A 25028-nucleotide genomic window follows, 5' to 3' on the forward strand; every position below is an offset into this window, starting at 1 on the left:
TAAGGACACACACATCATATACCCATTTCCCATATCTTGTACTGATTTACCCCACAAGACATGCCATCAGAGGTCTCTTCACAGTCCCAAGTCCAGAACAAACTATGGATGCGCACAGTACTACATAGAGCCATGACTACATGGAACTCTATTCCGCATCAAGTAACTCATGCAATCAGTACATTTTGATTTAAAAAACAGATAAAAATGCACCCCAGGGAGCCAAGGCATCAGCTAATGGGGACCCATAATAAATACAAAAACTGGATTAGCTCTGATGATATTGACCCATTTGTCTGTTCTAGTCTGGCCATATAATGAGTAACTTCAATTCAATACGACTTTATTAATCCCATAGGGACAATTCGATAGGCATCTAGGGAGTCGGACAGTAAAGAGTCTTTCAACTGGAGATCCATGGTTCTAAGAGATACACACACTGAGACGTTATCAACTCACCCGGACTCTGACAAGGGCCCTTAATAGTCCTCTCATATTCGCACGCCCAAACGTCTACACAACGTCCTGTAAATCTCCCACTGTTATTGTTTTAATGGTACTAATGTTAGTATTGTCCCAGTGGTAAAAACGTCAGCTTCAAACAGCCGACTATGTCTGGGCTCTACTGGAGTAAAGGCGAAGGGCGAGAGTATATAGCTAGTGAAAATAGATAGCCACGCTGACTCAGCGCTGAATGGAGTGTGTGTGTGTGTCGGTGTGTGTGAGCATGAGAACTGCTAAGCAACCTGACCGTGCATAACAAAGCACCCAGCTGCTTCGTAAATCGGATCTCGCAGTTATTTCCCCCAAAACCACAGAACCTCATAAAGTCAAGCACCCATGGTTCACTAATGGCATAGGAAGATGTATCAGTGCCTCTGAAATTTACTAAGGAAAACAACCCCGTAGAAACAAAACACCACTGGGTGTTTTAATCCTACTCCACCCCTCGGCTGAGACATTATTCTCATCAATAGACAAGACACTGAAATCATGTCTGTGGCCTGAAAGAGTCATGAGTCAAGTTCAATATGTCTTTGGTCTGTATTTAGCAGATAGTCATGGAACAGTCAACTTCCTCACACTGGAGACAGAGAAAATACCAGTCAGCAGTAATGGGTCTTTCTAGGAAGTGTAAAAGGTTTTATGTCCTGTAGTGTAGGTTCAATTCCATATTAACGTTGTCATGCCTTGTTTTGCCAATTACATTTCATTGCTGTTGCACTTTGTGTTTTTACACATGTGCACAATAAAGTGAGCCGATAAATTCCTCTGCTTTGCCAAATGTAGCTTTTTTATGTACAGCGGGGACTATGACTATCTGTGTGTGAGTGGCTGTTATAGTTGTCTTTATAAGACTCCCTTTGATCCCTGAATCAGTGAGAAAGCAGCTAAAACAAAGGCTCAAGTTGAGTTATTGGCTAGATTGTGTGTGTGTGTGTGTGTGTGTGTGTGTGTGTGTGTGTGTGTGTGTGTGTGTGTGTGTGTGTGTGTGTGTGTGTGTGTGTGTGTGTGTGTGTGTGTGTGTGTGTGTGTGTGTGTGTGTGTGTGTGTGTGTGTGTGTGTCGTTGGTAATGGAGGACCAAAACGCAGCAGGTATGTGTAAGCTCATCTTGACGTTTATTAACTCAGAATGAACGTACAAAAATAACAAACAAGAGAACGACCGATCAACATACAGTCTGTCAAGGCACAAGGCTAAACACAGAACAATCTCCCACAAATACACAGACAAACACACCCAACTAATATAGGACTTCCAATCAAAGGCAACACCACACAGCTGCCTTCAATTGGAAGTCCACCCCAATTAACTCAACATAGAAATAGATCAACCAGACTACACATAGAAATACATCAACATAGACCATAACTCAAAACCCGGAAATAATAAATCAAACGCCCTCCTAACTAACACACCACCCTGAACCACATAAAACAAATACCCTCTGCCACGTCCTGACCAAACTAAAATGACAATAAACCCTTATACTGGCCAGGACGTGACAGTATGTGTGTGTGCGTGCGTGCGTGTGCGCGTGCGCGTGTGTGCGTGTGTACGCGTTACCCTGGGCAAGCCTGGCTAAATGTTTACTGACATAACACATTTGAATGGTTTTTTGTCTGCGCCAGGCATTGTGAAATTAAGTGACTTCAAAAGAGAACGAGTCACTGCGGAAGTCTATCCTGTATACTTCAAATGGAATATCGTTGTGAAATGCATATTTAAAGTGTGCAGAGGGCTGAATGTACAATAGATGCCAAATATTGTGAAACATTGTAAGCATTGTTCTAAAAGGGTTCGAACATTTCTGAATAACAGTCCAATTGTGCCAAAGATCCTTTTCTGACTGCACTACCTCTCATGTTTAGGAACCAACCTCTTAAAAATGTGCAATTGTTATCAGACAGATCAAAATAAGAACAGTATGGGACCATTTTGGAGAAGAATGCGTAATCCTAGAACTCAGATCTCTCTCTGAGAGAAATGTTGAATTTCAACCTGATCAACTCCATATGCACCTCAGTCACATTTTCCATGACAAATCACTCCATCTCCAACCCAGTGAGAGCATTGATGAGAAACGTGCTACAAGCCATCTGAGGGCCCTCCAAATGGACGTGTGAAGGAAGGAGAGCTATATACTTGTTAAAGCCAAGGGATAGGAGGTCTATCCTACTAAGCTGTATGGAATTGTTTTAAGAAGGTCATACCAAGGATCATTTTGATATTTTATTTAGAATTTTAAGACCACTTCAAGTATCAAAAACAAACATAAAACATTTATTTAATGAAACATTTTATTTCGTCTTAGTGCTATTAGCCCATACAAACACATTGGATAACAGATTCACTACATGGAACAATAGATAGTCCCCCCCAAAAAAAATCTAAAGGAAGTTCGTTCTGAAGTGTCTGTCCTACCAATATCTGAGAGATATAAGAAAGATCAGGATTTATTTTTTACATGTAATTAACCGCTTATTTTTGGAACTAAACTGTTTCCATAAACTTCCATTCATTTTTACAACTGGTACCAGGGAACCTTCAGATGAGTCTTGTGAGGCCTGTGGGCATCCTAGAGCAAAACATGTTTGTGAGAGTTTCACCTTTCCACAGGGGGGTAATATTAATGTGTAGGCCAAACTGTTTGGACGCTACAGACAGAAGTTGGCAGATTGGCTGTTACCGACCTCAGACAAGTCCCAAGACGCTTGTGTGGGTCGTAGAGCAAAACGGAGAACACCATCGTGTTCGTGAGAGTCTCATCTTTTCATAATAAACTGTTCGGACAATACAGACAATTTTGTGAGAAGACCAATTTTTCGGGATGTCTCATGGTCTGACAAACACCGCTATAGCTCTGTCACCTTTCACCACAGATGTGGAAGTGCGACATAGGCGGATGTGGTGAATTGAGACGTAGCCCATGCAACAACAACAAAAAATATCACTAGCAAACCTGACAGATTTCTATGGGGATTTTTGTATTATGCTAATTAGACTTCCTCAGGGGTGCGGACATCAACCTTAGGGGTTTTTAAACATCTCTCAGAGCGGAGAACCAGCTTCACTGTGTTCTGGTCACATACTCCAGGAACACACTACAACCACCCACATCACATATATATCCCATACACACACTTTTCCCAAAGACACCCATGTAATAAACATAATGAATGTCATTCATTTTCATTGCCTCCAGTCTGGGTCTATTTACTCCCCAGGTCCCCTGTGGTTCAGATATCTGCACTGAGTTATGGGGAGAGTGGGTTACACCGTATGACAATAGCTGTAGGGCAGGGATAGGCAACTAGATTCAGCCGTTGGCCAATTTGTGTCGGAGCAAATGGTCGGGGGGGCGGAAAATAATAATAATAATTTGTACACTGCAAATTGACCAAAAATAGATGGTATTTGAAAAGAAACACGATCACATAATATGTGATCGTGTTTCTTTTCAAATACAATGTCTTTATTATCTCTTTTTTCTGGGAATACTTGGGAACATATTTCCTAAATTAAACACATTTTAAGGTGAATTCCTGGGGATTTTACAGTCTATTTTTGACTAAAAACTTTGGGCTCCCAACAAAATCCCTTGCACCACCTGTTGCCGACACCTGCTGTAGGGTGAAGACGGGGGTCAGACCATATGACACCTACTGTAAGGTGAAGACGGGGGTTAGACCATATGACAATAGCTGTAGGGTGAAGACGGGGGTTAGACCATATGACACCTACTGTAGGGTGAAGACGGGGGTTAGACCATATGACAATAGCTGTAGGGTGAAGACGGGGGTTAGACCATATGACAATAGCTGTAGGGTGAAGACGGGGGTTAGACCATATGACAATAGCTATAGGGTGAAGACGGGGGTTAGACCATATGACAATAGCTGTAGGGTGAAGACGGGGGTTAGACCATATGACAATAGCTGTAGGGTGAAAACGGGGGTTAGACCATATGACAATAGCTGTAGGGTGAAGACGGGGGTTAGACCATATGACAATAGCTGTAGGGTGAAAACGGGGGTTAGACCATATGACAATAGCTGGCCTACTGGTGTTCTTCCATGCCGTCCATGGGAGGGGTGCGTCACTTGAGTGGGTTGAGTCACTGACGTGGTCTTCCTGTCTGGGTTGGCGCCCCCCCCCCCCCCCCCCCCCTTGGGTTGTGCCATGGCGGAGATCGTTGTGGGCTATACTCGGCCTTGTCTTAGGACGGTAAGTTGGTGGTTGGAGACATCCCTCTAGTGGTGTGGGGGCTGTGCTTTGGCAAAGTGGGTGGGGTTATATCCTGCCTGTTTGGCCCTGTCCGGGGGTATCATCGGATGGGGCCACAGTGTCTTCTGATCCCTCCTGTCTCAGCCTCCAGTATTTATGCTGCAGTAGTTTATGTGTCGGGGGGCTAGGGTCAGTCTGTTACATCTGGAGTATTTCTCTTGTCTTATCCGGTGTCCTGTGTGTATTTAAATATGCTCTCTCTAATTCTCTCTTTCTCTCTTTCTGTCTTTCTCTCGGAGGACCTGAGCCCTAGGACCATGCCTCAGGACTACCTGGTATGATGACTCCTTGCTGTCCCCAGTCCACCTGGCCGTGCTGCTGCTCCAGTTTCAACTGTTCTGCCTGCGGCTATGGAACCCTGACCTGTTCACCGGACGTGCTTGTTGCACCCTCGACAACTACTATGATTATTATTATTTGACCATGCTGGTCATTTATGAACATTTTAACATTTTAACATTTTGACCATGTTCTGTTTTAATATCCACCCTGCACAGCCAGAAGAGGACTGGCCACCCCTCATAGCCTGGTTCCTCTCTAGGTTTCTTCCTAGGTTTTTGGCCTTTCTAGGGAGTTTTTCCTAGGGAGTTTTTCCTAGCCACCGTGCTTCTTTCACATGCTTTGCTTGCTGTTTGGGGTTTTAGGCTGGGTTTCTGTACAGCACTTTGAGAATATCAGCTGATGTACGAAGGGCTATATAAAAAAAATAAAAAAAAATTTGAATAGCTGTAGGGTGAAGACGGGGGTTAGACCATATGACAATAGCTGTAGGGTGAAGATGGGGGTTAGACCATATGACAATAGCTGTAGGGTAAAGACGAGTGTTACACCATATGACAATAGCTGTAGGGTGAAGACGGGGGTTAGACCATATGACAATAGCTGTAGGGTGTAGACGGTGGTTAGACCATATGACACCTGCTGTAGGGTGAAGACAGGGGTTAGACCATATGACAATAGTTGTAGGGTGAAGACGGGGGTTAGACCATATGACAATAGCTGTAGGGTGAAGACGGAGGTTAGACCATATGATAATAGCTGTAGGGTGAAGACGGGGGTTAGACCATATGACAATAGCTGTAGGGTAAAGACGAGTGTTACACCATATGACAATAGCTGTTGGGTAAACATGAGTGTTACACCATATGACAATAGCTGTAGGGTAAAGACGAGTGTTACACCATATGACAATAGCTGTAGGGTAAAGACGAGTGTTACACCATATGACAATAGCTGTAGGGTAAACATGAGTGTTACACCATATGACAATAGCTGTAGGGTAAAGACGAGTGTTACACCATATGACAATAGCTGTAGGGTAAACATGAGTGTTACACCATATGACAATAGCTGTAGGGTAAACATGAGTGTTACACCATATGACAATAGCTGTAGGGTGAAGACGGGGGTTAGACCATATGACAATAGCTGTAGGGTGAAAACGGAGGTTAGACCATATGATAATAGCTGTAGGGTGAAGACGGGGGTTAGACCATATGACAATAGCTGTAGGGTAAAGACGAGTGTTACACCATATGACAATAGCTGTAGGGTAAACACGAGTGTTACACCATATGACAATAGCTGTAGGGTAAACACGAGTGTTACACCATATGACAATAGCTGTAGGGTGAAGACGGAGGTTAGACCATATGATAATAGCTGTAGGGTGAAGACGGGGGTTAGACCATATGACAATAGCTGTAGGGTGAAGACGGGGGTTAGACCATATGACAATAGCTGTAGGGTGAAGACGGAGGTTAGACCATATGATAATAGCTGTAGGGTGAAGACGGGGGTTAGACCATATGACAATAGCTGTAGGGTAAAGACGAGTGTTACACCATATGACAACAGCTGTAGGGTAAACACGAGTGTTACACCATATGACAACAGCTGTAGGGTAAACACGAGTGTTACACCATATGACAATAGCTGTAGGGTAAAGACGAGTGTTACACCATATGACAACAGCTGTAGGGTAAACACGAGTGTTACACCATATGACAATAGCTGTAGGGTAAAGACGAGTGATACACCATATGACAATAGCTGTAGGGTAAACATGAGTGTTACACCATATGACAATAGCTGTAGGGTAAACACGAGTGTTACACCATATGACAATAGCTGTAGGGTAAACATGAGTGTTACACCATATGACAATAGCTGTAGGGTAAACACGAGTGTTACACCATATGACAATAGCTGTAGGGTAAAGACGAGTGTTACACCATATGACAATAGCTGTAGGGTAAAGACGAGTGTTACACCATATGACAATAGCTGTAGGGTAAACATGAGTGTTACACCATATGACAATAGCTGTAGGGTAAACACGAGTGTTACACCATATGTAGTGCTGAGTGATTAGTGCTTTTTGAGGTTGGTTTGGTTTCGGTTTGATCTTTTTTTTTTAATCAAAATGTAAACATTATTTTTTTTATTAATTTAATGCGCTATGCATTATGTGGATTGAATTCTTTAACAACACAAAATAAATCAATCAATAAAAGTCCCATGATGGTAGTGACTGCCCATGACTACATATTAACCATCAGTTATTCACATCACTTTAGGCCTACTTTAATAAAATATTTCAGTTAGTATATTACATTTGTTTTATTTTATTATTTTATTATTTCATTCCAAGTCATCAGGGCTCCTGAGTGGTGCAGCGGTGTAAGGCACTGCATCTCAGTGCATGAGGTGTGTGTCACTGCAGTCCCTGGTTCGAATCCAGCTGTGTTTGGGAGTCCCATCATGTGGCGTTAAATTTACCCAGCATTGTCTGGGGTAGGCTGTTACTGTAAATAAGAGTTTATTCTTAACTGACTTGCCTAGTTAAATTTAAAAAATGATCTGATCTCGATAGAGCTGCTGTCTGGCAAAATCACTATTTTAGTACTTCTTCAATGTAAATAAGGCATACTTTTATGACTGCTGAATACCAATACCTTGCGAAGCAACTGCATCCTATGCACCCCCACTTGATTGCACATTCTTCTGTCTCTTACGTATCAGGTGTAAAAGAAACATAGACCAGAGTGGTGCAGCAGTCTAAGGCACTGTGTCTCAGTGCTAGAGGCGTCACTACAGACCCTGGTTTGATTCCAGGCTGTATCATAACCGGCTGTAATCCCATAGGGTGGCGCACAATCGGCCCAGTGTCTTTAGGGTTAGGCCGTCATTGTAAATAAGAATGTGTCCTTAGCTGACATGCCTAGTTAAATAAAGGTTTCATTTTTTTTTTTAATGATGTGAGCTACACATAAAATGATACTTTAAGGAACATTTTTCATGTTTGCGGCCAGGGAGCACGTACCTGGGGCCAATTCAATTGATAAGCCTCTTGAAACCTTCCTTTTCGACTGTGCTAATTGGTAGCATGTCCGTAGCAATGCAATGCATAATAGCATTTGTGATGTCTTTGTCTTTTCGATGTTTGCTTGTAGGGCCGTTGGACTTCAAAAGCCAAACCACTTCCAAATTACTGAAACAGTTCAACTCTTTTTATCAATCATTTCTTCTTTGGAAGCTGCTCCTTCTCCATGGCTATCACTGCCACTGTTTTTGCCTACATCACTCATTTTTCATGGTTAATAGTGGCTCCTCCATCACTCGAGGTGCTAAGTGCTTTTTAGTGGGCGTATACCTCTCCACGTGCATATTGTCACTTATCCGCACGTTCCTGCTGCGTCAGAGGTGAAATGGACTGCTGTAACCTAATTATTCTATATCGACATTATCGAAAATGAATCTAAAGGTTTTTATATCGTTATTGAGGGAAGTAATTACCTCGATAATTATTGATATTGATTTATTGCCCAGCCCTACTAGTAGGGAGTTTCCAACAGGCTAATGTTCTACATAGTTTATCGCAAAAAACATGATCATGAAATGACCATAATCCATTGCACAGCTATTTATATATTTTTTGTACCTTTATTTAACTAGGCAAGTCAGTTAAGAACAACTTATTTACAATGACGGCCTATCAGGGAACAGTGGGTTAACTGCCTTGTTCAGGGGCAGAACAACAGATTTTTACCTCGTCAGCTCAGGGATTCAATCTAGCAACCTTTCGGTTAATGGCCCAACGCTCAGTTACTGGCCCAACGCTCTAACCACTAGACTACCTGCCCAACGCTCTAACCACTAGGCTACCTGCCCAACGCTCTAACCACTAGGCTACCTGCCTCTTACCACTAGGCTACCTGCCTCTTACCACTAGACTACCTGCCCAACGCTCTAACCACTAGGCTACCTGCCCAACGCTCTAACCACTAGGCTACCTGCCTCTTACCACTAGGCTACCTGCCTCTTACCACTAGACTACCTGACCAACGCTCTAACCACTAGGCTACCTGCCCAACGCTCTAACCACTAGGCTACCTGCCCAACGCTCTAACCACTAGGCTACCTGCCCAACGCTCTAACCACTACGCTACCTGCCTAGTGGTTTGTTCAGGCATTAGGCATTCTTGAGTCTGCAGCAGATATGCATCTTTTAAACATTATTTTATTAATATCGTGATAATTATCGTTATGAAATGAAAAAATATATAGATATCGTGATCATTTATTTTCCATATCGCCCAGCCATACCTACTACTAATCCCCACTACACCACACAGTTTGGGCATGATCTGATTTATCTCTAGAGAAACTGCAGCTAAATGTGCCTGGTCAATAGAGCTCACAGAAAAAAAACTGAACAAAATGGAATTCCAATATTTGAACAGAGTCAGTCAATTATCTGATTAAAACTGAAAAATAACCGGCATTTTGGTTAATTGCTCAGCGCTAACCATATGACAATAACTGTAGGGTAAAGACGTGGTGCTGGAGCTGGTGCTGGAGCTTTGGTTAACTCATTTTAAAAACTTTCTGTTCAAGTCTGTAAAAGATGATGTGACACATTATCCACAATTCATAGTATGCGTTATGCATTCATGATAAAAAATGTTTAACAAACGTCAAACCTATATATAAAAGTAATGATTTTATTAGTTAAATTGACATAAATAAACATCAAATAAAAAAAAGAATGTACAAGATTTTTAAACTTAAGTTTGCTACGGTCTTATGATGGACAGTATATTCTGCTTCGGCTAGGCAAGTGCACACAGAATTGTCGTAATAAAAAAATACAAATACAGAATTTAACATTGAGCCCCTGTGTTTGGACAATAAAAGCGCATCTACTAATAAACTAAGTACTTCCTACTGTAATACAGACATCAAATAGACAAGATTTTACAGCAGACAGGTCATTTAAGCAATGGTCCCTATCTGCATTGTTATAGCTAATAAATAAATACATTTAGTGCATATTCTCATTTACCTCAAAGAGTCAAATGAAAAAAGGAACTATAAGTTAAAAGGTGGACCAAAGTCAATTTGGATCCGCTAGTTTCATAAAGACAGGAATCTCTGCGCTCCTCCCCTACGGTAAGACAGGCCAGCTATCTTCAGTATGCATCTTTACATAAGTTGTTTGTGTGTTTTGATAATCATTACTTGTATAAACCACCAAAAACTGGACAAAAGTGTTCAATACTGTGTAATTTGGGGGAAAACTAATCAAAATAAGAAAAAAGACTTTTGACGAAACCACAACCATGTTCCCCTCAGTTAATGGGATGATTGCAGCAGGTCTCTCCTGGTTAAACTAAGTACATGCAGTTATGGAGTACTTCTATACTCACTTTTCTGTATTTCCTTGGAAAACAAAAATCAATAGTGATTGATACAGTATTTATCATTGTTCTTACACAGCTGTTGTTATTCCCTTAAATAATGTCTATGTAATGGTAAATGTTGCCTGGGCCTGAATGGACAGTAATACTGTGTTTACTACTGAATAACCTCCTCCTCACCCTCTAAACTTGAGTTCATCCTTACCCAAGAGAGACAGAGGAGCATCATTGGCTAATGGCTACACTACACTTATGGTACACTCTTAGAAAAAAAAGGTGCTGCTGTGGTCTAAGGCACTGCATCGCAGGTGCTATCTACAACCTTAAAGGGTTCTTCGGCTGTCCCCATTGAAGAACCCCTTTTGATTCAAGGTAGAACCTTGTTGGTTTTAGGTAGAACCCTTTTGAGTTCCATGTAGAAACCTTACCTGGAACCAAAAAGGGTTCTACCTGGAACCAAAAAGTGTTCTCCTATGGGGACAGACGAAGAACCCTTTTGGAAGCCTTTTTTCTAAGAGTGTACCAAAGAGTTCACTGGCGGAAACTCTCCTCAGTTATAAACAAAATACCCCAGCTGTGCTTCTGTTCAAGACGATGACAATGTTTTGTAAACTACGAGGGGCCAGACTAGCGATGAGGAATGACTTTGTGTCAGCTGATAAACAGAAGATAGGATTCACACTGCTATACTTTAAAAACACATCCTAACAACATTTTTCAAAAGTGCACCCCTGGAATGAGAAATATCAACAATCTAAAATGGTTGATAACTATCAACTTTATAAAATGTTTAACTAAAAAGCAATCTGTGCAGTTTTGGACCATAAGGAACAGGTTAAGTCTATGTGTGAACGGCATATGGGTTTTGTTGAGGTCTCGTGAGTGAACGGAGGTATCCATATCACCTCACTTAAATGACTGCATATCCTAATTCTCTATCCGGTGAAGAGCAACATAGCCCATTCCTTTCAATAAAAAACTAAAACAAATCTAATACAAATTCAGTAATGTTACATACAACAAGTGCTCTGTCTCTCTCTCAGTGGTTCTTTGGCAGTTACGTCTATAGAACGTTCAGTAGCACATCCTCCTCCTCCTCTGTACGCGGTTTCAGTTCCCTATCTTGATCGCCCCAAAGTACGTCCCCTCTGGTTCAGGATCCAGCATCCAGGCATTGGACACATTAACAAACAGTCCATCCCCTTGCTGTAGCATTACCCCCCTGCCCTGCTGGGCACAGTACATGTTATACTGGGAGTTATTCCAGCGCATGGTGCTTCCTGTCTTCATCAGCACCACAGACTTGCTGGGCAGGGACGTGTGTTTCTCGTGGGAGATGTACTGGATGAGCTGGGCGTTGTTCACGTCCACGGCCTGGGGCGTGGCATCGCCAGGCTTTGTCTCAGGTCCCAGGTCATAGTAGCGGAAACAGGTCTTGGCGTAGACAGAGTACAGGCCTGGCTCATCCACCAGGAGACGGCCGTCATGGTAACGCATCTTCTTCAGGTGGCCCTGCGCCTCGTCCCAATGAATCATAGCTGCTCTCAGCTCCCCTTCTGGAACAATACAAATACAACAGCCAATCAATAAATTAATGAATCAATCAGTCAGGCGATCAACTAACCAGTAATACAATCAGTCAATCAATCAATAAGTCAGTCAAAACTTCAATGATTATGTTGTTATTAGTCAAATCTGTCAAACAGACAGAGGTTGTCAGAATTATATTTTCACCATTGTACTGTATACTAGTATTGGTTGCAGTAGGCTAGTTCTAGCTGTAAGCTGTGGCTTACTGTTGGCTATTGCTATGGACTTACTCTTCACATAGTCTATAGTTGCTCTGATTGGTAGATGAGCTGATGGAAGCCCCTCCCTCCCCTGGTTCTTGCAGCGTTGTCTGCCTTTCCTCGGGTCCTTCAGGGCGTCGAACATGATGGGTTCCGTCTGCACTTCCTGCGGAAATGGAAAGGGTCATCAACGGGACGCTACAATGCATGTCAGAGCAGAGTGGCCCTGTGAGAGGGCGGCAGCGGAGTGAGGAGATGAGAAAACAGCCATCAATAAAATACAATTGTATTGGTCGGGTACAAAGTTTAGCAGGTGTTATGGCGGGTGCAGTAAAATGCTTATTTTCCTAGTTCCTATCAATCAATGCAGTAAATGTCAATAAGCACACAATAATCCAACATTTTGAGAGGAAAACTCACCTTAATGAACTGAATGATGGAAATATTGGAATAAAGTAGGCTAATGCAATTGAATGCATGTATCAAATTCTTGCTTATACTGAAACTCCCAAAGTCATATCCAACAATTAGCCTATACTAATTTAAAAGAAATAGAGTTTGGGAAATCCTGACCGAGATGATCATTATTGCCACTCCTATTTGCCATATCTTCAATCTAAGCCTCCTAGAAAGTGCGTTCCCTCAGGCCTGGAGGGAAGCAAAAGTAATTCCGCTACCCAAGAATAGTAAAGCTCCCTTTACTGGCTCAAATAGCCAACCAATCAGCCTGTTACCAATGCTTAGTAAACTTTTGGAAAAATTTGTGTTTGACCAGATACAATGCTATTTTACTGTAAACAAATTGACAACAGACTTTCACCACACTTTCGGAAAGGACATTCAACAAGCATGGCACTTACACAAATGATTGATGATTGACTGAGAGAAACGTTTTGTTAGACTTCAGTGTGGCTTTTGACATTATTGATCATAGTCTGCTGATGGAAAAACTTGTGTTATGGCTTTACATCCCCTGCTATATTGTGGATAAAGAGTTACCTGTCTAACAGAACACAGAGAGTAATGGAAGCCTTTCTAACATAATACAGGTAGATTCAGGAATTCCCCAGGGCAGCTGTCTAGGCCCCTTACTTTTTTGAATCTTTACTAATGACATGCCACTGGCCTGAGTAAAGCCAGTGTGTCTATGTTTGCGGATAACTCAACACTATACACGTCAGCTACTACAGCAAGTGAAATCACTGCAACACTACAATAAAGAGCTGCAGTTAGTTTCAGAATGGGTGGCAAGGAATAAGTTAGTACTAAATATTTAAAAAACTAAAAGCATTGTATTTGGGACAAATCATTCACTAAACCCTAAACCTCAACTAAATCTTGTAATAAATAACGTGGAACTTGAGCAAGTTGAGGTGACTAAACTGCTTGGAGTAAACCTGGATTGTAAATTGTCATGGTCAAAACATGTTGATACAACAGTAGCTAAGATGGGGAGAAGTCTGTTCATAATAAAGTGTAGCTCTTCCTTTTTAACAACACTATCAACAAGGCAGGTCCTACAGGCCCTAGTTTTGTCGCACCTGGACTACTGTTCAGTCATGTGGTCAGGTGCCACAAAGAGGGACCTCGGAAAATTACAATTGTCTCAGAACAGGGCAGCACGGCTGGCCCTTAAATGTATACCGAGAGCCAACATTAATAATATGCATGTAAATCTCATGGCTCAAAATGGAAGAGATTGACTTCATCACTACTTGTTTTTGTTAGAAGTGTTGACATGCTGAATGCACCGAGGTGTCTGTTTAAACTACTAGCACACAGCTCGAACACCCATATATACCCCACAAGACATGCCACCAAAGGTCTCTTCACAATCCCAGAATCAAGAACAGACCCTGGGGGGGGGGGGGGGGGGGGGGGGGTACTACACTACATGGAACTCTATTCCACATCAGGTAACAGTAGAATCAAATAAAGAAAACTGATAAAAATACAACTTATGGAACAGCGGGAACTATGAAGAAACACACACACAGGCACAGACACACATACACATGATAAGACACGCACTCTACACACATGTAAGTGTTATGAAATGTAATGTTTTAAATTATATATAACTGCCTTAATGTTGTTGGACCCCAGGAAGAGTAGCTGGTGCCTTGGCAGCAGCTAATAGGATACTTAATAATTACAAATACACATTTCAGCACCGATTTGATTGGGACAGCGCCAACTCGCTGCTTTGAGACAAGAGTAGGGAACTCGTCTTGATTAATCAATCAATGTCAGATTTTTGTTTTCACTGAATCTCCGTTTGGATATTTGGTAACAATTAGGCTGGGAAAATGTTAACGTTAGCTCCGATTTTTTGTTTGCTCATATATTAGCTGACCCCCCCAAAATTCTAGCATATTACGTAGCTTAACAAGTGGAATTTGCTCTTCACTCGTGTAGTACCCTGTCCGACTCCCGACCAAAAGCCTGTGACTTGTCTGATAATCAATCAATGTGATTTGTTTTCAGTGAATCTCTGTCTGTATTTTAGCGACCCTCAGGAGGTAGGGTGGGCAGACCCTGCCCCAGGCTGGCAGCAACAGTCATGTTCATTGATGATGGGTTTGTTATGGTAATAGAAGAAGGGGGGAGCTGCACATTGGTTTGTGGGGATATAAATAGTGGGGAGAGACCCATTTTTTCTCTCTCGTGATTATTTCTCTGGGGAGATACCTCCCGCTGGACTGTGATTTATGGCTTGCTAGTTCATGCTAGGTTTGTTGTTTTGTGCAGTTCCCCGTTACTCCGTGCAGTGTAACATTCAAATGCCTGTTGGCATTAACCGTATTTCCCTCTGTCCATTTGTTATTTAAGCTAGTAAAGTTATAAGATTGGGAAACCTGTAAACGCCACAGTATTTTTGGATAATTGATCTCTGGCTGGGCAAATGGAGGTGCTAGCTCATTTGCTCATCTAGCACTGATCAGAAACATATAGCATGCCATAATGTAGCCTAAATCAAGTGTATTATTTTCCTCTTGACTCACGTAGTAGCCTTATATAATTTATCCACAATCAAGCTATGAGAGTGTGTCCTGTTTTATCTGCCTTAATGTAACTTAGCCTACTTCAATATAACAAATTAATTTGTCATTACACAGCATACAAGTCATTCATGCCATTCAATAAAATAAAGCATTTTATTTTGAAATAAAACAACAAAGGGAGCCTTGAATAATGAAACAATAAATAAGATGTTCTGCCAAAAATAAACGTTTAAAATGCCCTGTGTTATTAGGAAAACATTTGGATCAGTTATGGGTCTACTTTTGATAGTTTACTAGGTCCAGAAAGGCACATTAGCAGGGAAGTCTAGGGTGTACCACTTGACTTATTCCACATTTTGTTGTGTTACAACCTGAATACAAAATGCATTAAATAGATTTTTAGCCCAACCATCTACACACAATACCCCATAATGACAAAGTGAAAATATTTTTGGGCAAATGTATTGAAAACGAAATATCTAATTTACATAAGTATTGACACCCCCTGAGTCTATACATTACAGCAGTTACAGCAGTGAGTCTTTCTGGGTAAGTCTCAAGAGTTTTGCACACCTGGATTGTACAATATTAGCACATTATTTATTATTTTATTCATCAAGCTCTGCCAAGTTGGTGTTGATCATTGCTAGACAGCCATTTTCAGGTCTTGCCATAGATTTCCAAGCCGATTTAAGTCAAAACTATAACTAGGTCACTCAGGAACATTCAATGCCATCTTGGTAAGCAACTCCAGTGTATAATTGGCCTTATGTTTTAGGTTATTGAATTTGTCTTTCACTGTCTGTAGGACAGCAGACTGAACCAGGTTTTCCTCTAGGATTGTGCCTGTGCTTGGCTCTATTAACTCCCTTGTCCTTGCAGACGACAAGTATACCCATAACATGATGCAGCCACCACCATGCTTGAAAATATGAAGAGTAGTACTCAGTGATGTGTTGTGTTGGATTTGCCCCAAACATAATGCTTTGTATTCAGGACATAAAGTACATTTCTTTGCCACATTTTTTTGCAGTTTTATTTCAGCGCTTTATTGCAAACAGGATGCATGTTTTGGAATATTTGTATTCTGTACAGGCTTCCTTCTTTTCACTCTGTCATTTAGGTTAGTAATGTAGAGTAACTACAATGTTGTTGATCCATCCTCAGTTTTCTCCCATCACAGTCATTAATCAATGAAACTCAATCAAATGTATTTATGAAGGCCTTTTTACATCAGCATATGCCACAAAGTGCTATACAGAAACCCAGCCTAAAACCCCAAACAGCATGCAATGTAGATGTAGAAGCACGGTGGCTAGGAAAATCTACCAATAGGTGCCCTTCTTTGCGAGGCATTGGAAAACACTCCTGGTCTTAATTGTATTTGTGGGGTACAGAGATCAGGTGGTCATTAAAAAATCATGTTAAACACTATTATTGCACACAGAGTGAGTCCAGGCAACTTATTATGGGACTTTTTAAGCACATTTTTACTGCTGAACATATTTAGGATTGCAATAACAAACGGCTTGAATACTTATTGACTCAAGACATTTGTGTTTTATTTTGAATAAATTTCAAAAGATTCTAAAAACATAATTCCACTTTTAAATTATGGGGTATTGTGTGTAGGCCAGTGACACAAAATCTCAATTTAATCAATTTTAAATTCAGGCTGTAACACAAAATGTGGAATAAGTCAAGGTGTGTCAATACTTTCTGAAGGCACTGAATCGGCGTTAACAGATGCATTGGCTTCTCCTGATACTGAGATGCGCTGCCTGTCGTGGTCTCATGGATCATCATTCTCCCGAGTGCACTCCAGCCTATTCGTATCGCTACATTTAAATATGTAAATCATCAGAAAAATAAGTTAAATCATGGCCACAAATTTCTCTGGCCCAGCCAATATTGGAATCCTGGTAGTGTCTGCAGTGTCTGCAGCTGACAGAGAGCTATGTAGGCTAAAAGGTGCTCAGACACTGTTTTTTATTTTCTTAATACAGCACGGCAAGCCCAAAACCTGCCCAGCCCCAATCAATTCACAGAATTTGAGGCCTGGCTGGCTGTCAGGTTCGAGCTGGGAATGAGGGCTCTAGTGACCGCAAACCTCTATCTAGAAGTGATTTATCATTAGCCGAATCATAATACTTTCTAAGCAGTTGCTAGCGCCACATATTTCAACCAATGCTTATTTCATTGTCTATTTTAATTATAGCTTATGCTGTGTGTGTACAGGCGTGCATGTGTGTGTTTCCCACACACTTCTCCCATTAGTTCTGCCTAGTGAACCTCTAAGCCCGGAGCTCTGAGTTGTGAGCAGCACCAGAAATTGCTGTCTGATTCTGGGACCCTAGGGCTGCTGGGTAATGTCACCTTTCAGATGGATGTTCCCTTCACAGTTCTGGCACAACTTGTAAATCTGATTAGATTCACCCCTGGAGTGGTGCGATGACATGTGTATCCCCAGTCAGAGCTACAGTACATAGACTGGAGACAAGACGCAGCACATAGAGAAAAACATAGTCTCTATGCAAGTAAACAGCCTGCCTGCCTGCCTGCCTGCCTGCCTGCCTGCCTGCCTGCCTGCCTGCCTGCCTGCCTGCCTGCCTGCCTGCCTGCCTGCCTGCCTGCCTCACTGAACAGGTTCCGTGTGAAGACCTACTGTCTGTCTGCTAGAGACACTTACTTCCAGAACAGAGACATCCTGTAGATGTTTCAACTTGTTTTATAATTTCAGTATAATTTCCCACATTTTGATCAGCCCTGGTATGCCTGAAATCTCATCTCCGCTCTACCTCGAGCCAATAAATACAATTAAATACCAGAAACAAAAGCGAAGTGTTGACTTGAACACTGTTGAAGATTGTTCTTAAATGACCTGAAAACCACAAGTGGACACACAACACCTCTGAATAGGAATGGCACAGAGCATTTCAAATTAAACAGACTATTGCCCTGGCATGATCATCACGGTGGTTTGCAGCAACATTAGTGCACCTGCATAACACTAATATTAAGCCTTGTATATTTACTCACAAAACAGGAGCAGACAGACTTGTACGATGTTCAGTCCAAGATCAGTACAGTCTCTCTTCCAAAAACAATTTGCTGTGTAAACATGTTTACAGAAAAGTGGTTTAGAATTAGACAGTGTAAACAAGTCTGGCCAAGGCTATGGAGAAATCAGGAACTAACTCCCCCCTGGCCCAACATTTTGGCATTGAGCTTTGATTTGTGGTGAGACGCTCGACCACCTCATACCTCCTTACCAGGAAGAGAAGATTCCTTTCGCTGCAGAGCTACAGAGCAGAGGCTCAGGCTGGGGTAGTAACTGTTTACTACAGGACTGTAATTATCCACTCCAGTGATGAACTGTATTATTCTATTGTATCACCTTTCACCCAGTTCAGTCCACTGTCCACTGTGCAATAAACTACAGCCATGAGTCATCAGTTCCAACCCATTGAGCTCTGAGTATCCTGTGCTCTCTGACCCTCCTGCCATCACGCTGACCACAGGTCCAATGCAGCCAGCCCACTGTAGGTCTAATATGTCTGGATCAAAGAGCACTTAACAAAGGCAAACATGAGATGTGACAGCTCTTAATAATGCCTGCTCTTTAACAAACCCACTCGTTTGTCAGCGAAGTAACACTGGTCCCTGGGAAGACTATCACAACGCACCCACACACCCACACACATACACACATCCCAGGGCAGACTCTATGATAACACACAGGGAGCCAAATAGACCTTTCAGCCTCACACCTCATAAAGCCTAGAGCAGGGTTCACTCTGCAGCCTGGAGGCAGGAGCAGGGCTGAGACTACAACATGGGAACCATCCCAGTCTGAGATGTCAACCTGATGACACAGAGGCCTCCTCAGTCCAACGCAGAGCAGAGACAGCAGAGACAGCAGAGACAGCAGAGCAGAGACAGCAGAGCAGAGACAGCAGAGCAGAGACAGCAGAGCAGAGACAGCAGAGACAGCAGAGACAGCAGAGACAGCAGAGACAGCAGAGCAGAGACAGCAGAGCAGAGACAGCAGAGACAGCAGAGACAGCAGAGCAGAGACGAGACAGCAGAGCAGAGACGAGACAGCAGAGCAGAGACGAGACAGCAGAGCAGAGACGAGACAGCAGAGCAGAGACGAGACAGCAGAGCAGAGACAGCAGAGCAGAGACAGCAGAGACAGCAGAGCAGAGACAGCAGAGCAGAGACAGCAGAGACAGCAGAGCAGAGACAGCAGAGCAGAGACAGCAGAGACAGCAGAGACAGCAGAGCAGAGACAGCAGAGACAGCAGAGACAGCAGAGCAGAGACAGCAGAGACAGCAGAGACAGCAGAGACAGCAGAGACAGCAGAGCAGAGACAGCAGAGACAGCAGAGACAGCAGAGACAGCAGAGACAGCAGAGACAGCAGAGACAGCAGAGACGGCAGAGACGGCAGAGCAGAGACGGCAGAGCAGAGACAGCAGAGCAGAGACAGCAGAGCAGAGACAGCAGAGCAGAGACAGCAGAGACAGCAGAGACAGCAGAGACAGCAGAGCAGAGACAGCAGAGCAGAGACAGCAGAGACAGCAGAGCAGAGACAGCAGAGACAGCAGAGACAGCAGAGCAGAGACAGCAGAGCCGAGAGACAGCAGAGACAGCAGAGCAGAGACAGCAGAGGACAGCAGAGCAGAGACAGCAGAGACAGCAGAGCAGAGACAGCAGAGCAGAGACAGCAGAGCAGAGACAGCAGAGCAGAGACAGCAGAGACAGCAGAGACAGCAGAGCAGAGACAGCAGAGACAGCAGAGCAGAGACAGCAGAGCAGAGACAGCAGAGACAGCAGAGCAGAGTGGGTGGTTTGTCTAAGCACTCCTCTGGGGCAACAAGGGCAAATTCAAAATACATTATGGGAAACTAAACACAGCTAAGCAAAGCAGAGCGGATTCCTTTCTTTCTGTGTTGTTTTAATTCCTGGAAAGATTCTGCTGTTGCCGGGGGAAACCTGTGCCAGCAAGATGGTGGAATGTTCCAAAAAGGATTTACAGAAAACCCATGTCAGACCTCAACAATGGTGCATTCCGCCGCGACCACCGTTCTACGCCACTGTTACTGATGAGCGAAGATTACTCAAGGCACACACACATACGTACGTTATGCCATTGTCATTAATGAGTGAAGGTTATGCCTGCACTTAGCAATCACCGCCGCCAAACCATGACATCATTTGATTGGTGCCCCATGTACAATACAGTAAACTACAGGCAAATCGGACTCTAGGCCGACCCCCCTCCTCGCTTTATTGGGGAGATGAAACATGTCTGACCCCTGATCAGTGGGTAGGGACTGGGAGGATGGCTTGACCTCTCTACAGGCTCCTGACCACACTGGGGTTAGGGTTTGAAGCTGGGTTTGGCTTAGGGTGAACATTTGCTGTGGTAGGCACAAAAACAGAACCATGGGAACAGCAAGACTAAGCCCAAATTTGAGAATGGGTAACCTTGTTTTGGTTATAATATAAACGTCTCACCATTTACCTACTGTACACCCCATGCTGATAATACTGTTCACTCATGGATGCAAGTTATAGGAGGAGGAAATGCTTACCAGGTGTAATCTGTTATAGGAACACCTTGTTCACTTGGTGAAATACAATTGCTGAATATACACACCATGGTGGTTTCCCAGTAGTTTCCCCCAGCTATTGATATTCTGGTTTGGCCAAATAGGACTGCCATAGGCTAACTCACACACAGGACAAGGCTGTTTCGTGTCAAAGAATCAGTGAATGAAGCCAAAAAGGAAACAGCTTCGGAATGTATATCCTGTAGATACTGTAATCTGATAAAATACTGTAATCTGATTTACTTTCGAAATGGCAATTATCTTTTTGATTACATACCAAATAGTGTAACTAAATAACATCTGATATAAGATTGTAAAATAAATTGTAACCCAACAATCTCTGAGCTTTAATGACAAACATAGCTCTATTAATTGTACCTTACCAGGAAGTACCGGACAACATTAAAGTAAAAACCCTCTAATGTGGACCAATCAGAGGGTTGGTTATTATGATCAGACAGGGGTCGACTCACCTCCATTGGCTGCTGCATTGCAGAGGAGAGATCGACCTGGAAACAGAAACACGGGCGTTAGGAAGACACATATTACCTAACAATCCCCCTAATTTATCAGAGTAAAACAGACACAGTTTGTTGACAGGTAGCCTCAAGCGTGTCACAATTCACTGACTGAAACCTGGAAGACCTACTCTGACTTTTAGTGACTGCTTGGCAGGCAGTGTATCCATAGGTTAGAGGTGCCAGTTCTCTGTTCATGTCTGCACCAGGCCTCTTCAACCATTCCCCATACCCATACCCATTCCCACCCCTATACCCCCATCTAGAACCAGATGTCCTGTACATCCTGGTCTCTCAGATCCTGAGGCACAGTGCTGTGCTGCCTCCTACTCCCCCATCAGATACAGTAACTCCTACAGATGTTCAGACAGGGGGAGCAGTGCATCTGGTCCTTGTGACAAAAACAACTCTAATAGCCATTTCTCATTTTTACATTTAAGTAATTTAGCAAAAGCTCTAAACCAGAACGACTTACAGTACAGTAGTGATTGCATAAATGTTCATACTTTTTCACACTGGTCCCCTGTGGGAATCAAACCCACAACCCTGGCGTTGCAAGCACCATGCTCTACCACCTGAACCAGGGACATCATGATAATGATATTATCATGATACTTAGGTGCCGATAGAATTGTAATACATATCCTAACGCTTCAAACAACCGACAGCGTCATTTTGCAAAATAGTACGCAGCATCATCTGGATATGTGTGCAACAAAAGTTCAACATTCACCTTCTGCTACAATTTCTATCAAGCAGTCTAAGCATACAGTTTGATGCATACGTTCGATAAATCCAAGGTATGCACCACACAGAACGCACTGCAACTGCCTCTGCAACTCATTGCTGCAAGGCAAACACAGCGTTCCATTGGAAATGAATGTAATTCTGGTGTACCAAAATGCAATGACGCTGTCAGTGTGTTCGAAGCGTGAATGTATTGTGATTCAATACTGTGATTTTATTTGCGATTCGATGTTCCAAACATATCGCTCACATATTGTCTGCTGCAGGGAGACAAGAGAGCCATGAGAAAACAAGTTTTGTTCAGTCATGGAAATCAGGTTTTGTTCAGTCATGGAAAGTTTGTGAAAACAAATTGGCTCCCTATTTAAAAAGAAGATGGAGAACAAGCTATGAACAAAAAAAGCTGGAGTTTTTGTGCAGGTATAGCCAACTAGCACAAAAATAAAAATGCGATATTGTCAAAACGATACATCGTCAAAAATAATATCCCGATATGTAAATGTATAGTTTTTACTACCATCTCTCGCCCTCTCTCTGCCCGTCTCTTGTTCTCTTTCCTCTCCTTCTTTCTCTCTTTCTAGCTATATATCATTCTCATCCCTCTCCTCCCTTTCTCTCTCTTTCTCTCTCCCAACACCCCTCTCTCTCCTTCCTACTTGGGCTCTTCTCCAGGAGTTAACAAGCTCCCGACACACACCACTGTGTTTATGCCAAAAGATTGGTCAACCAACATTGACATCATTCTGCAGCAGGCTCTCTCCATACACACACACACATCATTCTGCAGCAGGCTCTCTCCATACACACACACACACACACACACACACACACACACACACACACACACACACACACACACACACACACACACACACACACACACACACACACACACACACACACACACACACACACACACACACACACACACACACACACACACCATTCTGGGCTTCATTAGGCCTACGTGTGAAGACTGATGGAGCATCATGATGGAACTGAAATGTTTTCTTGTTGTTTGGCTTGTTGAAACATGACTATCATTCAACTCTAGAAACCACCATAAAGCAATAATAACAACCCAGAAATAATGTTAATGCTGTCTTATACAAGACTGATTGTGCAGGGTGATAGTGGTACATGACAGGTTAGCTACCTGACTGGCACTGAAGCACATAAATATCACTGCCATGTTATTCTGTCTCTCTCTGTGCTGAGGCCTAATGGCTTGACTGGAGAAGACCTAGAGCTAAAATTGAACAACTGGTAAATATTCATATTGTGTTTTGTTACTTTGGCAATACCAATGTGTAATTATGTCAAGCCAATAAAGCATGTTTGAATTTGAGAACGGTTAAACATCTTCAGTAGAGATTATTGGATGGTTTTTAAAACCACCTACCCCAACTACCTCATACCCTTCAAGAAACATTTTTTTCCCTTCATTTCCGACAGAAAACTGTAAATAACAGAGTAAACATTCCTGCTTAAGGAAAAACAGATGTATTTTACAAACAAGATTACTTGAATGACATCTTTATATAGGCTACAATATCCCCATTTGGCAACACTCACTATTGAGATTTATCTTTGTGAAAAAGGGAGATTGCTTTGATAAGGTCTGTGACATGGAAAATACTCTCTTGCTGAAATAACTTAACTCCTTATAATCTGTGCAGACAATCTGATCAGTAGAGAAATGTGCTATTTCAGAGTGCTGACAGCTGGTTTTACTATTGGGGACAAATTCACAGAATTACCGCCACTGGGTGTCGAGAGCAGAGATTGTTCAAAAGGAAAGTGCTCGCGCACTTCAGCCGCAAGTTCCTCAAGAAGTTGCGAGCCCAAACTGTATCCGCAAACCTGCAAGCTTGAATGATATTCAACAATGTGCGCTTGAAACAGCAAAAGGCTATAGGTTTGGGTATTCCAATGCAATGTAAACAAGACAACTGTTTAATGTAGCCCACTTTTCACTCTCAATTTTAAACTTCATGTGAGTCAATTACAATTTCAAAACGATGCAACAATTTTTGCAGATTGTTTTACCCAATTGTCAGGCTGCTTGTTTAAAGTCGAATTTAATGTAGCCACCCGCAAGTTCAAGATATAATGCTGACGCGCACCTGTGCACATGTCGCAACTCGCAAGTGTGTCGCATAGTTATGTTATCACCCGTTGTGCGTCTTGAAAAGTGTTTCTTACCTCTTGGAGATAACCTGTCAAGTGTAACAAGATCGCCACACTCGATGCAATCTGCAGCAATCCCATAACAGCCAGAGTAACGAATATAAACGGTCTATATTTGGGTTTCGAGCCATGGGACGGGTGGTAGCGGGACTGAGCGCCCTCCATGTCGGCGTGGTTCCTCAGGTAGCCTCGGTAATCATTAGCTGCCATGGTGAGTCCTGGTGCTCTGGATGAATAGACTACTCTCACTGGAAGGAAGGAAGTTCTGAACTTCTGACAGAGGAGAGCTATAAACAGTGGGTGGGCAGAAGACTAGCAGCTCCCTCTGTAGAGAGACAGCCAATCAGACGAAAGATATCTTTAGTCTAGCGTGTGTGTATGTGTGTGTGCTACCGTTAAAGACAACGTCGTGCATTCACACAAACATACACAGAACCATAACTGTGGTACAGGACAGGTTCATCGAAACCGGGCTCTTTATAACACACAGCAGTTGCGGCGCGTCAAACCCCCTCCAGCAAAACGAGCGGACACCTGATCATCTTCCCCCTCCGACGGTGATGGAATGATTGGCAAGGTTACATTTGCTAGATTAAAAAAGAGATATGGCAGTTATAACCACTTTATGAAGGTTTTTATAATGATAGGAGTCTGGGAAAGTCATTTTTAT

At 42.7% G+C, this 25028-nt stretch overlaps 1 protein-coding gene across 1 annotated transcript; it reads right to left on the reverse strand.

Moving 5' to 3' along the window:
- Positions 1-9775: 9775 nt before the first annotated feature.
- LOC106582173 (tumor necrosis factor ligand superfamily member 11) lies at positions 9776-24745 on the reverse strand. Its single transcript, XM_014164980.3, has 4 exons — positions 24374-24745; positions 21377-21412; positions 12312-12447; positions 9776-12047 (listed from the first exon to the last, which is right to left on the reverse strand). Exons 1-4 carry the CDS (start codon positions 24566-24568, stop codon positions 11602-11604), a joined length of 813 nt encoding a protein of 270 aa, XP_014020455.1. The 5' UTR covers positions 24569-24745; the 3' UTR covers positions 9776-11601.
- Between the last annotated feature and the right edge of the window lie 283 nt (positions 24746-25028).

The sequence above is a fragment of the Salmo salar genome, chromosome 21, assembly GCF_965601325.2.
Source record: "Salmo salar chromosome 21, fSalSal1, whole genome shotgun sequence".
NCBI classification, from domain to species: domain Eukaryota; kingdom Metazoa; phylum Chordata; class Actinopteri; order Salmoniformes; family Salmonidae; genus Salmo; species Salmo salar.

Bases quoted from the DNA above. Each gene is read 5' to 3' on its own strand.
- LOC106582173 (XM_014164980.3), bottom strand. From the start codon at position 24,568: ATGGCAGCTAATGATTACCGAGGCTACCTGAGGAACCACGCCGACATG. The intron at 12,448-21,376 runs GTGAGTCGACCC...CCATTTCCGCAG, and splicing joins CAATGCAGCAGCCAATGGAG to GAAGTGCAGACGGAACCCAT. The intron at 12,048-12,311 runs GTAAGTCCATAG...GTATTGTTCCAG, and splicing joins AACTATAGACTATGTGAAGA to AAGGGGAGCTGAGAGCAGCT.